A 15,509-nucleotide genomic window follows, 5' to 3' on the forward strand; every position below is an offset into this window, starting at 1 on the left:
TCTTAGCAGCACTACCGAGCCTTGAAGTCCCTGGTTGACATCTTACCAACTCAAAAACATCCAATGTGCTAAGCCATGAAGTTTAAATCTCCCACAACCCAAAATCTTCCTCATAAATTAATTGGTTCCCCCAAAAATGACCTTAGACTATGGTGGGAACATTAGACTATGAGGATGGTAGAGATGAGATTGTGAGCTTTTATGTGAGGCAGTTAGTGGCCTAACCATGCGACACTACATAACTATATAATAATAAATATAATAATAGTAATAATAATAATGTATTTTCTCACCATAAGCCTACTTTGAATTGCCCAGGTTTATAACAGGTGTGCCTATACCAGACTCACAGCTAGAAATGCTTTGCATTGTGTGGTGTTTGTATATACTTATAAAGCAAGAAAGCAGATAAAATAATGTTTGCTAAAATACCTCCAATATAAACAGTAGACCAAAAAAATAAAGCAATAAACATTTTTTTTTTAATTAAAGAGCATGTCAAGTTTCCTGTCATTACATTCTACAGGACTCTGTCTTGAAATCAGTCTTTATTTCCATGAGCTTCATGATAACTGTTTGCTTCCTTAAAGGAGGAACAAAAGGTCAAGAAGAAAAAGAGTACAAAAAAGAAGCTGTCACCCAACAACACAAATAAACTGTGCCAGGAAAGCAGTTCTCCTGAAGCCACAAAGCTGGAATCTCTGGGATCTAGCCTAACGGACCACGAGTACACAGCTGGTGTCAGTACGTTTGGGGTAGCGCAAGTAAACCGAGGGTCCCAGCCTATGGCCCCTGGGGTGTTCCTCACGCAAAGGAGACCGTCTGTCTCTTCCCAAAATAACTCAGCTGCCAAAGGTAAATTGTATATGTGAAGAGTTACCTGAATTGTTGGAGCAATGGCTGAATTCATGAAGTGTGAAGTCACTCCCCACAGCAAATAATCAAGTTCTGCTTAATTTTTGCAGCACAAGTTTTAAAATTAACCCAGATTGGTTGCTATATAGAACAGCTCTGTAGTTTATGTTGATTGTGTTACTTCTGTGAACAAAGAATAGCATGAAAGTGGGCATCACTGCATTTTTTTTTTTTCGTGCTATTCAATTCTTCAGTAGGAAACCTAAAAAAGTTTAGCTGTGTTTAATGGCCCATACTCACGGGCAACTTTTTTGGCCTGTCGCCAGCACACGTGAGTGTGTGCGCGACAGGCCTGCGACAGCTCGTCGCCAGGTCCCTCCGCGTACACACGCAGGAAGAGGGACCAGCGGTGCAATGGAAGCTGTCGCCGACGTTCCTCCTCCCCCCGCCGGAAGCGCCGTATTCTTTATGAAGGTTGCTGTCGCTAGTCCGCATACCCACGCGGACTAGCGACAGTTGCGGCGGAGTTGCGACGGTTCGGGGTGCGCGCCCATGCAACGCCGCATACTCACGGGCGACCTGTCGCCACAACACGCGCGTGCTGCGTGTTGCGGCAACAATTGTAGCCCGTGAGTATGGGCCATAAGAACTCTTAAGTACAAATGAAGTTGATAAATGGACGTAATAAACTCAGACCATAGAAGAGGCAGCAAGACAAGACCACTGCTGCTACATAGATCAGACTTAATATGTTTAACCCTTTCCACTCGTATGTCCCGCATAGCCGGACTTACGGAAAAAAACAATGCGCTCGTATGTCCCACTATGCGGGACATCCCTGCAGCAGCGGTTTGCAGCGCATCGGGACTGCAGCAAACCGCCAATCACTGTGCGCCGTTTAGTGGGCATGTAATACTACATGCCCACACAGTTAGTGCCCCCCAGCCCCATACCGGATGTCCGCGATCCTGGCTGGCAGGAAGTGACCTTTACATTTAAATGTCTCTCCTGTTTCTTTGCTTTTTTTTTTTTTTAAATAAAAAATGGTTGCTGATTCATTTTTGCAGATTCTATTCTGCAAATTAAATAAAAAATCCTTGTAGATTAAATTGTATATTTCTTGCAGATTGCCTGCAAAGCTGCACAGAGTATCAATGGAATCCTATGGAATGGACTGGGGGAGAGTATAAATAGTAGCCAGTATTTTATTGCTAATATGCCCAATCGAAATACCAAAGATTGCAATTTGTGTAGGGACAATAAGACACCAGGTGGCGGGCATAAAACAACCCATTATTGCGAAACTTGCTCACGCAGGCCCGGATTACACCCAGGAAACAGTTTTTCAATTTACCATACCTTGGCTTTCTCCTCTACTACCAGCGAATAGAAGATGCCAAACTGTCCAAATAAGGTATCAAATGAAACGTTATAATGTGTTCTTTAAAATAAGATATACCATGTTACGGTGTTATGTTCCATGTTAAAATGAGAGAGAGAGAGTAAGAGGGAGGGAGAGCGCATTTCTTAAAAAAAAACCTCAGAGCAGAAACGACTTCCTTTAGTAAAGAACTCCGAGTGGAAAGGGTTAATATAGTCACACAAGTAACAATACTCTATACATGATGACCTTAACACCCTGTGCAAGCAGCTCTTTAAAACAGGTCTTATTTTCTCTCAAGTGAGCATTGGGAGCCATATTGGCGACAGGTACTAAGATGTAGTGTACTGAGTGTAGACCGCATTGGTAACTGACATCTAGAGCTGGGTGTTTTTTATTTTCAGAAAGGTGCTGTGATTGAAATTTTAATGGGTATCATGTTGTTTACAGAAGAACTGTCGGGCATAAAATCAAAAGTCAATTGTTTATTTTTAACTGGTAAACAAGTAATAACGATGCTAACCAGGCAATCCTAAAGTTAAAATCACGTACTTTTCTTGTTGATAAATGATCATTCCCCAGTTTACTTGACTCTTATTTGTTACACACAAAATTTGGTACGCAAAAAGGAAGTTGCAGGGCATGCTGGGTTGCCCTTTTTTGCTTCTCTATTTCCCCTCAGACTTAACTAATGCAGTCTGATTGTTTGAACCTCTTTCCCTCCTGTTTTCCCCTCCCACACCTCTGTTCCTTTCTGATTGGCCAATATTTCTCATGCTGAGACAATGCACTTTCTATAGTGAAGGGTGGGCAAATCAGGCAGAGGAGACTAAGGGAGGAAATTACATCAGGATTGGCTTCAAAATAGCCACGCTTAAAATGGGAAATGCTAAGAAAGATGTCCTCTTGTTTTACTGTAGAAAAATCACTAAAATAAAAAAGTGGACAGTGCAATAGATGTTTTGTAAGTAGAGCAAGTATTTTTCTACTTATATATGTGGGGGGAGGGGGGGGGTTCTGAGATAGTATGGCTGACAGCTCCTCTTTAAGCCTGAATGCTCCTGACTCACAACATTGGTGGCCTGCTCAAAGGGGGACAGTACTTTTCACAGGGTCTCTATCTGTAGCTACTGGTCACTGGAGAAATAGGCCAGCTGTGTGTCTGTACCATGGGCTCTGGTGCCTCCATGCATCATGTTGACCAAGTTATGCTGGATGGCTAGCTTTTGCTAACACTGATAGACGAGCGTGTGCAGGGTGGAGCTCCACCTAGTCAAAGTGTTGCAAATCAGTCTATGTGATGGCAGGCTCTGTTGGCACTAGATTTTGATAAGTGCTGTGGCAGCAGTAGGGGATCGGCAGAAGTGGCTGCAGATGGAGAGAGCCTGTTTCAGTGAGTCTTTCAATCCTACCGTATGGAGGATCTTCTGCACTACCAGGTTCAGGACGTTCGCAAAGCATGAGCATAGGTGTTATGCAGCCCATGTGTAGGGAGGGCAGACGTTTTGCCCCGTGATCGCACACCACATGGCTTGTTGTGAGCCAGGAGGGCATCATCCTCTTTCGGCAAAGAGAGCAATAGTTCTCTGGACGTTTGACTTTTCTAGTGGAGTGCCCACTTAACAACAGTTTCCTCTCGTACTGGATTTTTAGGAGGAGTGTTGAAAAGGGAGGGGGTGCCGATAGAAGGAAAGAATGCAAGAGGAGAAGGGAATGGACTGGAGAGGCCCATGCTTTTCCAACACACTCCCTGGAGGGGGTAGCTAGTGCTGTAATGCCTTTCGCAGACTAATGCACCCCATAGATGTGCCAAATATCAAATTTCAGGTTTGCAAATCTCGAATCCAAATCTCCGCAAGAATTTACGAGGCCTCGGACTTCACCAGCTTGTATGGTAACAGCTGGCTGGCTAACAGTTACGACAAACCAGCTGTCAGACGCTGGACAAGGGGGTGACTCAGAGACATCGGCTTCTTCTGCTCCCAGCTTTCCTTGACAGGAAGCTGACAGATGAGCAGGAACTGCTTAAGGTGAGAGGCGGAGTGGAGGGTGGCTGCGAAGGGACAAGGGCAACAGAGGTTGACGTGGCTGAAGAAGCTGGACCAGGAGGACGGCGGCTTCAGCTTTGGGTGCTGCTTCTTCTCTTGTGTTGCTTCCATTGGCATGGGTGTTTGGAGCTCAGGTGCTTTCACAAAACCGTTGTGCCTAGGTGGCTGTTGGACTTCCCACAACTCAAAGTCTTGTGGCATAGGTTACAAATGGCTTTGCTGTTGTCAGAGGCAGGCACACAAAAAAAAACCCACACTGGTGAGCTTTGGGATGTTGGCATTATTCTAGGACCTTAGGAAATGGTACGTGGCCCCTGATCACTGGGCATCATTCTAGGACTGCAGGAAATGGTACGTGGCCCCTGATCACTGGGCATCATTCTAGGACTAGGACCACAGGAAAAAACACCAGCATGACCCCTACGACAACCACCACAGTGTGGCCTGCCTCTGCGTGTCAATTTTTTTCACAATATTAGAAAATACAACAAAAAGACCCTGCCAGTGAAGAGGAACTGGATCACTTTGCAGAGGTCTGCAATATATAACATAATCAAAATGCAAAAAGCAGAATAGCACTTATAATGTTGGGCTGTATTCTGTACACGGAATCAATAGGAGTGTGCGCACGTCTGACTATCGCGTGCACCTTGATATACACTAGACAGTGGCTGGATGCAGAAGTCTGCAATATATGACGCAATCAAAATGCAAAAAGCAGAATAGCACTTATGATCTTGGGGTGTATTCTGTACACACTCAGTCACTAGTAGTGTGTGCCCGTGTGTGACGTGCAGCTCAATAGACACTGCACACTGGATGCACTGCCTGCCCAGTCAGGAGGACACTGTACAAATACAACCTAGGGCCTTTGATACTCAGGAGTCAGAAGTCCGTATAAATACAACCTATAGCAGCCCTGAGAAGGGCCTTTAATGCTCACTCAGGACTCAGGAGGAGTCAGGAGGACGCTATACAAACACACCCTATACCAATAACAGTCCTGTAAAGGACTCTTTTGCCCTGCACAGGACACTGTATAAACAGCTAGAAAGGCAGTGGTGACACAGAATAGATTCCTAGCTAATGCTTTCCCTATGTGCAACACTGCAGCTCAGTCTCTCCCTGCTCACTCTATCACTGCAGCCATAGAATGAATCCAACATGGCTGCCGCAACTGCGTTTTTAAAAGTGAGTGGGGGTCCAGGGGGGATGCTAGCTGATTGGCTGCCATGTGTATGCTGACTGTGATGTAAGGGGTCAAAGTTTAGCGCAATGATGATGTATAGAGGCAGACCGAATCCACTATATATTCGCCTGAACAAGCGAATACTAATACCCCTTCTTCGCTGCAAAGTATTTGCCAGGTGAATACTTTGGCTCATCTCTACTGCCCACTGAGGGAGGTCACCCAGTGATCGGAGAAGGGCACAAAGTCCCACTCTGTGCCTGGTTTTCCAGCTGTCCATGCTGAGGTGCAGTTTAACTAGACACTAAGAATACTAATGCCTGAGAGAGTTTCTCTATAACATGGTCATGTGTAGGCGAAGTAATGCCTCATTGGTATTTTACACTGCTGCCCAGTACAGGCCATCAGGTCACGGGAGGTGTCCACAATGTCGAATGGCAGTGGTAGCTGCATGCCTAATAGTTTAGCTAGGCATGAATTGGAGTCATTTACTTTTTTGTTTGTTGGCCCCATAGTCGGATGCTTTGCCAGACATCTGGTACAGTAGGCTGATAGGACTGGAAGCTAGGGGAGCTGAAGGAATCGCTGGAGCTTGCATCGACAAACATAATTTGCTGCCACGAAACCTGCAGCCAAAACCTGGTGCTTCCTCGCTGCTGAAAGTCTGGCTCGCACCGACGTCGCGAGTAGCAATGGGAATCTGTTGCAGAGGAGGTGGAGGAAATTGAAAAATGATGATGTGGTTGCACCTACTTCAAGAAAATGCAAATACCAGATCCACTTTGGTTTGTGGTTCTTGCACATGTGGTTAGTGTAGTTAGTGGGGATTAATTTTATTATTATTAGTTTTATTATTGGTGACAGGGTGGGTTAGTGTACTTGGGAGATAGATACAGCTTGGTGGAAGCTCCACAAGATGCCCCTGCACCATACACACCAGGTTTAGAATTTTTTTCCCCTGGATTTTGCCCTCTAAACCTAGGTGCGTCTTATGGTCCGGAGCGTCTTAAGGTCCGAAAAATACGGTATTTGTAAAAAGTGCACTTGTCTACAACAATTAAATTTGCACATTACAATTCAATTTCTTCTTGTACAAATATGTGTGTCAACCACTATGCATTCACAGAAAGTGCACTTGTCTGCAACAATTTATACTGCGTTCCAAATTATTATGCAATTATATAATTACTCGTAAAAAGGCCCGTTTTTACGGGCGCTAGGCCACCGCCGTTAGCAACCCCTCGCAATGCGTGCAATGACTTGTACCGATTGCCCATCCACCATCGCCAAAGTATATGCACACAAGCAGATGTTGCTTGCTTGGCAGTTGGAAAAACCTTTTATTTCCCACAATGCAATGAAGTTCACAGACGTCAGTCAGGAAGTAAACTCTTTGACCTGGAAATGAATAAATACATTGAGTTCATTCATTAAAGCGCTCAGTAAATCGCAATTCAAAGTGCTTTGCGATTTCCCTATACTTTCTATTAAACGCAAACGCTCAGAAAATGGTACAGGAGCCGCGTTTGTGATTCAATAGAAAGCGGATCACTTACAGTGGCTTGCAAAAGTATTCAGCCCCCTTGAAGTTTTCCACATTTTGTCACATTACTGCCACAAACATGAATCAATTTTATTGGAATTCCACATGAAAGACCAATACAAAGTGGTTTACACGTGAGAAGTGGAACAGAAATCATACATGATTCCAAACATTTTTTACAAATCAATAACTGCAAAGTGGGGTGTGCGTAATTATTCAGCCCCCTTTGGTTTGAGTGCAGTCAGTTGCCCATAGACATTGCCTGATGAGTGCTAATGACTAAATAGAGTGCACCTGTGTGTAATCTAATGTCAGTACAAATACAGCTGCTCTGTGACGGCCTCAGAGGTTGTCTAAGAGAATATTGGAAGCAACAACACCATGAAGTCCAAAGAACACACCAGACAGGTCAGGGATAAAGTTATTGAGAAATTTAAAGCAGGCTTAGGCTACAAAAAGATTTCCAAAGCCTTGAACATCCCACGGAGCACTGTTCAAACTATCATTCGGAAATGGAAGGCGTATGGCACAACTGTAAACCTACCAAGACAAGGCCGTCCACCTAAATTCACAGGCCGAACAAGGAGAGCGCTGATCAGAAATGCAGTCAAGAGGCCCATGGTAACTCTGGAGGAACTGCAGAGATCTACAGTTTTGGTGGGGGAATCTGTTCATAGGACAACTATTAGTCGTGCACGGCAAAAAATTGGCCTTTATGCTTAAATTCTAAATTCTGCATCAATCTGCTTTTATGGTATGCAACTGATTTATTTTCCTGGCTGTATGCTTAAATTCTAAATTCTGCATCAATCTGCTTTTATGGTATGCAACTGATTAATTTTCCTGGCTGTATGCTTAACCTCCCTGGCGGTTTAATCATTTTGCCAGGGAGGCTGCAATGTGGTTTTTTTTTAATTAAAAAAAAAATATTTCATGCAGCCAACTGAAAGTTGGCTGCATGAAAGCCCACTAGAGGGCGCTCCGGAAGCGTACTTTCGATCGCCTCCAGCAATCGAAAGTAACAAGATAGGCCGCAATGAGCGGCCTATCTTGTTTCGCTTTCCTCGTCGCCATGGCGACGAGCGGAGTGACGTCATGGACGTCAGTCGACGTCCTGACGTCAGAGCCGCCCGATCCAGCCCCTAGCGCCGGCCGGAACTGTTTGTTCCGGCTGCGCTGGGCTCGGGCGGCTGGGGGGACCCTCTTTCGCCGCTGCATGCGGCGGATCGCCGCGGAGCGGCGGTGATCGGGCAGCACACGCGGCTGGCAAAGTGCCGGCTGCGTGTGCTGCTTTTTTCAGAATGTAAATCGGCCCAGCAGGGCCTGAGCGGCGACCTCCGGCGGCATACCCCGAGCTCAGCTCGGGATTACCGCCAAGGAGGTTAAATTCTAAATTCTGCATCAATCTGCTTTTATGGTATGCAACTGATTAATTTTCCTGGCTGTATGCTTAAATTCTAAATTCTGCATCATTCTGCTTTTATGGTATGCAACTGATTTATTTTCCTGGCTGTATGCCTAAATTCTAAATTCTGCATCAATCTGCTTTTATGGTATGCAACTGATTTATTTTCCTGGCTGTATGCTTAAATTCTAAATTCTGCATCATTCTGCTTAATTATAAGTGTTAATATTTGGGGCTTCTTTCTGTCTACCATTTGCCTATTTCATTTCATTAGTCACAATTTGCATATCTTTAGACTGGCCCTGCCTCTGTGTGGCTAGAGTCTAGTGTCTAGTATATTCACAGCTGCAATCAGTCTGCTTGTTAGCATCAATCTAGTCAGGGATATATTAGCAGATCATATAGTCAGCATGACCTTGGTCAGCAGGGTATACATTTAAAGGGTATTAATTTTAAGGGTACTTTAGACAAACAGAATTATAACAGAATTGAGCCAGAAGGGAACAGAAGTGAACTAGCACAAAACTCTGGGCTGTTGTTCATCTGCTGATTTTCTACACCCTGCATAGAAGTACCTTCAATACCATATTGAACATACACCAGCTAAACATACAGCCAGCTAAATGTAAGCACTGCAAACCCGCTTACCAAACTACTGATGCTTTCACCGTGCCTCACCAACCACACCACTGCTGATCTTCGCTGGCTGCTCCACTGCTGAACTCCCCACCAACTGATCCATCGCCGACCTCCAGACAAGTTACCTCATTACCAACCAGACACCCCATCTACCAATCACACACAGCTGGATTTTTTGCCATCATTCTGCATGTTCTGCCAACTTTACTGCTGATCTCCTGTGGACTGTTCCTTACCAGATTGATTATTGATTCAACTTTGCTGAACCCCTTCAGCCACATCATTGGTGACATTTATCTCATCTTGGTCTAACTGCTGTCCCCCGCCTATGCTTCCACTCTCCACACCCCATCTTACCTTATCCCTTCAGTACAAAATGTACCCCTTCCCTCCTATTCACTCCCTGACCCCTCCACCATTTCCCAGCTATCTCCCTCCCCATCTCGCTCTCCCCCATCACCATATGCTGTACCTCCAACTCCTACACCTTGTCCCCCTTCTGTTTCCCCGCACCCTCTCCCCTTCTGGCCTTAGACTCCCTTTTGGCCCTCAACCCCCATGCACCTCCCCCCCCCACACACACACACACTACCCACACACCCCCTCGGCATAACCTTATTCCTATCCATCCTACCCCTAGGCACTCGCTCCCTGTTTCCTGTGGCCTCTGGAATGCCAGGTCCACCCGCAATAAGCTGCTCTCTGGAACTCGCTCCCTCCAGCCACCAGACTCGCCCCCGCCTTTAATACCTTCACACAAGCTCTCAAGACTCACCCTTTCATGCTCGCATACCCCCCTACACCAGCACCATAATATGTTCTGTTAGACACCCTCTCAACAGATGCACCTATTGTCTCCACCCCCACCCTTTAGATTGTAAGCCTCTGGCAGGGCCCTCTCCCTTAGTGTTTCCATCTTGATTATGCAATCTTACTGACAATCACCCCTTCTGTGGACTAGAACAATCTCTATTTTGACCTATGACACTGTATTATCAAATAATTTGCATGATCTTGTTTTGTTGTGAGTTTCCTGTATGTCCTACCTTGTATGTTAACCCTTTTATCTATTGGGCAGCGCTGCGTAATATGTTGGCGCTTTATAAATACAATAAATAATAATAATATGGAAGAGTGGCAAGAAGAAAGCCGTTGTTAACAGAAAAGCATAAGTCCAGTTTGCAGTTTGCCACAAGCCATGTGGGGGACACCACAAACATGTGGAAGAAGGTGCTCTGGTCAGATGAGACCAAAATGGAACTTTTTAGGCAGAATGCAAAACACTATGTGTGGTGGAAAACTAACACTGCACATCACTCTGAACACACCATCCCCACTGTCAAATATGGTGGTGGCAGTATCATGCTCTGGGGGTGCTTCTCTTCAGCAGGAACAGGGAAGCTGGTCAGAGTTGATGGGAAGATGGATGGGGCCAAATACAGGGCAATCTTGGAAAAAAAACCTCTTGGAGTCTGCAAAAGACTTGAGACTGGGGCGGAGGTTCACCTTCCAGCAGGACACCGACCCTAAACATAAAGCCAGGGCAACAATGGAATGGTTTAAAACAAAACATATCCATGTGTTAGAATGGCCCAGTCAAAGTCCAGATCTAAATCCAATCGAAAATCTGTGGCAAGATCTGAAAACTGCTGTTCACAAACACTGTCCATCTAATCTGACTGAGCTGGAGCGGTTTTGCAAAGAAGAATGGACAAGAATTTCAGTCGCTAGATGTGCAAAGCTGGTAGAGACATACCCTAAAAGACTGGCAGCTGTAATTGCAGCAAAAGGTGGTTCTACAAAGTATTGACTCAGGGGGGCTGAATAATTACGCACACCCCACTTTGCAGTTATTGATTTGTAAAAAAATATTTGGGATCATGTCTGATTTTCGTTCCACTTCTCACGTGTACACCACTTTGTACTGGTCTTTCACATGGAATTCCAATAAAATTGATTTATGTTTGTGGCAGTAATGTGACAAAATGTGGAAAACTTCAAGGAGGCTGAATACTTTTGCAAGCCACTGTATGTGAAAACACTCACATAAGCGACCATTGCACTTGACCTGTTAAGATGTTTTTAATTGAAATAGCTTTTGATTTCAGGAAATATTACCTCCTAATGCTGCAAGTTAATGAAATTACCATGTATAGTTCCTTATAACCCATAAAATGTTTTGAAACTCTATGGTGCATAATAATTTGGAACAGTGCATTTAAAAATGTTTTTTAAAACATACCGTTATCAATAGGAGGTTTATTCCATAATATTCAAATTATACTCTAATAGTTGATCACTCAGAAATGATGCTGACTGCCACTTTTAGAAAAATCAGAGAAAAACATAATTTGCATAATAATTTGGAACGTGCTGTAATTCATCTAATGCAATTACATTTTTACTGGTGCAAGTATGCACTTCAACCACTATGCGTTTGCACAAAATGCACTTGTCTGAAACAATTAAATCTGTATATCACAATTAAATTTCTTCTGCTGCAAATATGTACATGAAACACTATGATTTTGCAGAAAGTGCACTTGTCTGCATTAATTAAATTTGTGTAACGCAGTTAAATTTCTTGTGGTGCAAATATCCACTTCAACCATTATGCGTTTGCAAAAGGTGCTCTTGTTTACAATTACATTTGTGCAATAAACAAATACAGTGGGTTGCAAAAGTATTTGGCCCCCTTGAAGTTTTCCACATTTTGTCACATTACTGCCACAAACATACAGTACATCAATTGTATTGGAATTCCACATGAAATACCAATACAAAGTGGTGTACATGTGAGAAGTGGATCGAAAATCATACATCATTCCAAACATTTTTTACAAATAAATAACTGCAAAGTGGGGTGTGCGTAATTATTCGGCCCCCTGAGTCAATACTTTATAGAACCACCTGTTGCTGCAATTACAGCTGCCAGTCTTTTAGGGTATGTCTCTACCAGCTTTGCACATCTAGAGACTGAAATCCTTGCACATTCTTCTTTGCAAAACAGCTCCAGCTCAGTCAGATTAGATGGACAGCGTTTGTGAACAGCAGTTTTCAGATCTTTCCACAGATTCTCGATTGGATTTAGATCTGCACTTTGACTGGGCCATTCTAACACATAGATATGTTTTGTTTTAAACCATTCCATTGTTGCCCTGGCTTTATGTTTAGGGTCATTGTCCTGCTGGAAGGTGAACCTCCGCCCCAGTCTCAAGTCTTTTGCAGTCTCCAAGAGGTTTTCTTCCACGTTTGCCCTGTATTTGGCTCCATCCATCTTCCCATCAACTCTGACCAGCTTCCCTGTCCCTGCTGAAGAGATGCACCCCCGAGCATGATACTGCCACCACCATATTTGACAGTGGGGATGGTGTGTTCAGAGTGATGTGCAGTGTTAGTTTTCCGCCACACATAGCGTTTTGCATTTTGGCCAAAAAGTTCCATTTTGGTCTCATCTGACCAGAGCACCTTCTCTGACCAGGCCATCTTCCACATGGTTGCTGTGTCCCCCACATGGCTTGTGGCAAACTGCAAACGGGACTTCTTATGCTTTCTTTTAACAATGGCTTTCTTCTTGCCACTCTTCCATAAAGGCCAACTTTGTACAATGCATGACTAATAGTTGTCCTATGAACAGAGTCTACCACCTGAGCTGTAGATCTCTGCAGCTCGTCCAGAGTAACCATGGGCCTCTTGACTGCATTTCTGATCAGCGCTCTCCTTGTTCGGCCTGTGAGTTTAGGTGGATGGCCTTGTCTTGGTAGGTTTACAGTTCTGCCATACTCCTTCCATTTCTGAATAATCGCTTGAACAGTGCTCCTTGGGACGTTCAAGGTTTTGGAAATCTTTTTGTAGCCTAAGCCTGCTTTAAATTTCTCAATAACTTGGTCCCTGACCTGTCTTGGACCTGTCTTGTGTGTTCTTTGGACTTCACGGTGTTGTTGCTCCCAATATTCTCTTAGACAACCTCTGAGGCCCTCACAGAGCAGCTGTATTTGTACTGACATTAGATTACACACAGGTGCACTCTATTTAGTCATTAGCACTCATCAGGCAATGTCTATAGGCAACTGACTGAACTCAGATCAAAGGGGGCCGAATAATTATGCACACACCACTTTGCAGTTATTTATTTGTAAAAAATGTTTGGAATCATGTATGATTTTCGTTCCACCTCTCATGTGTACACCACTTTGTGTTGGTCTTTAATGTGGAATTCCAATAAAATTGATTCATGTTTGTGGGAGTAATATGACAAAATGTGGAAAACTTCAAGGGTGCCGAATACTTTTGCAACCCACTGTATATTACATTTCTATTATTATTTTTAATAAAGCGCAAACATATTCTGTGGCACTGTACAAAGTAAGAAACAAGCATGGGGTAAAGACAATGGTATATACCAATATACAAAATGCAAAATTGGTGCAAAATACGGAACTGATTATTACAGTGACAAAAGTCACAAGAATAACATGCGTAACAAATTCCAAGACACAAAAGGGGGAGAGAGCCCTGTCCTTGCGAGCTTACAATTTAAAGGAATAGGGGGGGGGGGGGGAACAAGAGGTGGAGTAGTATACAATATTCATACTTAGAGGCAGTGTTTTTTTTTTTTTCAAATAAGTTTTATTGTGTTTTTACATAACAACCAATACAGTACAGTACAGAACAAACAATCTAACCCCCTCCCCAGTAATTCCTACCCATCCATCCCTTCCCCTTTTTCTCTCGCAGTCCCCCCTACCCCAAACATTTCTAGGATGTATTAAGGAGTGTTTTATACATGTGTATCTTAATCAATACCATGCTTCTTAAGGTGCTCTATCCACGGGATCCAGATACTGTCGAATTTCAGGGGGCAGTTCCTCTGGAGATAAGTGAGTTTATATAGGGGTAGAGTAGCATTAATTATGTTTACCCATCTTGCCGCAGATGGAGCATCTGGCTGTATCCAGTGTAGGATGATAGTTTTCCTGGCAAAATATGTAAGCATGTCCCATAGAAGTACTAATTTTCTAGGTAGTGTTATATCACCTGAGATCCCCAATAAATGTGTTTTAGGATCAAGAGAGATGGGTCTTTCAAATATCTTTTGAAGTAAATCATTAACCTGTTTCCAGTATTCCCGTATGCGTGGGCAGTTCCATACCATGTGCATAAAATCTCCTGGGGATTGCTTGCATCTGGGGCATTCATCGCATCTATCTGGATACATATTCGCTAGTCTGGATGGAGTATAATATATTATACTGTATATATAAACTTCATTTGAATAAGTCTATCTTTGCAAAATATTAGATACTCTTCCGGATTTTCTAGGAGATCTCACCATTCTGACTCCTCCAAGGTATGTATATCTGTTTTTCAAGTCTGGTAAGCATTGTCCACTCTAGGAGTTGAGGTGCCCACCAGAGTTGCATGAATCTCCGATAAGGGGGAATCTAAATTTTTTGGAGTAAGAGTGTTTCGAGAGGGTCAGACTTTAAAGTAATGGGCCTAGGGAACTGCGCTTGAGCAGGATGTCGAATTTGAATATATCTAAAAACATTTTATTGTTTTGAGAGAAGTCATTTTTAACCAGTTCACCCCCAAGGGTTTTTACCCTAACAGACCAGAGCAATTTTCACCTGTCAGTGCTCCTCCCTTTTATTCCATAATAACTTTATTACTACTTATCACAAGAAAATTATCTATACCTCGTTTTTTTCGCCACCAATTAGGCTTTCTGTGGGTAGTACATTTTGCTAAGAATTATTTTATTCTAAATGTGTTTTAATGGGAAACATAAGAAAATAATGGAAAAAAATCATTATTTCTCAGTTTTTCGGCCTCTATAGTTTCAACATTAAATGTTCTCCTGTGGATAAAACACGTATTCCTCAAAGGACCGGCACCACACAAGGTAAGTATAGCTCTTTCAAGGTTTTATTAATGCAGACATGACTCCAACAACAAACAGTTGTTTCGGCCTCCTCTGGCCTTTTTCAAGTTGTAAAATGGTCATATAAAACACCTAATATGAAAAACATGCATATATAGGACAAGACCCACCCCTCTGGTGAAGCCTCAGACCAATCCCCAGGAGCGCACAAAGGAGGACCTGATGGGAAACTGATACGTCCAAAATGGACCAATAGATACTGCATAATTCAAAAATCAACTCACCAATCAGGTAGGCAGAAGGGGTCCCCGCTGTAGGCAGCCATCGTGAGGGCAGAGCGGGCGCATCATCGCTACATAGCCGCCGCCTCCATCCACGGAGACAAGTGGTATAACATCCGCGTCATGTGACAGAGTCACATGATCTGGTCAGCTGTAAAACCTAAGCCAATCCTGTGCGCCCCAGCCGTCACTCAGCTCAACACAGCCCACGCATCATCACAGTAGGTGGTGCTACAGCGGAAAATGTCGCCATGGCAACATAAACACATAACAAATATATACAC

At 43.6% G+C, this 15,509-nt stretch overlaps 1 protein-coding gene across 1 annotated transcript in view; it reads left to right on the forward strand.

The window, feature by feature from the left end:
* Window positions 1-15,509, forward strand: part of PHF2 (PHD finger protein 2) — a 762,463-nt gene that overhangs the window by 645,525 nt on the left and 101,429 nt on the right. The window contains exon 21 of the mRNA XM_068253616.1: window positions 591-855. Within this exon, the coding sequence (XP_068109717.1) occupies window positions 591-855 (265 nt within the window). The remainder of the gene's footprint in view (window positions 1-590; window positions 856-15,509) is intronic.

Source organism: Hyperolius riggenbachi, chromosome 9 (assembly GCF_040937935.1).
Source record: "Hyperolius riggenbachi isolate aHypRig1 chromosome 9, aHypRig1.pri, whole genome shotgun sequence".
NCBI classification, from domain to species: domain Eukaryota; kingdom Metazoa; phylum Chordata; class Amphibia; order Anura; family Hyperoliidae; genus Hyperolius; species Hyperolius riggenbachi.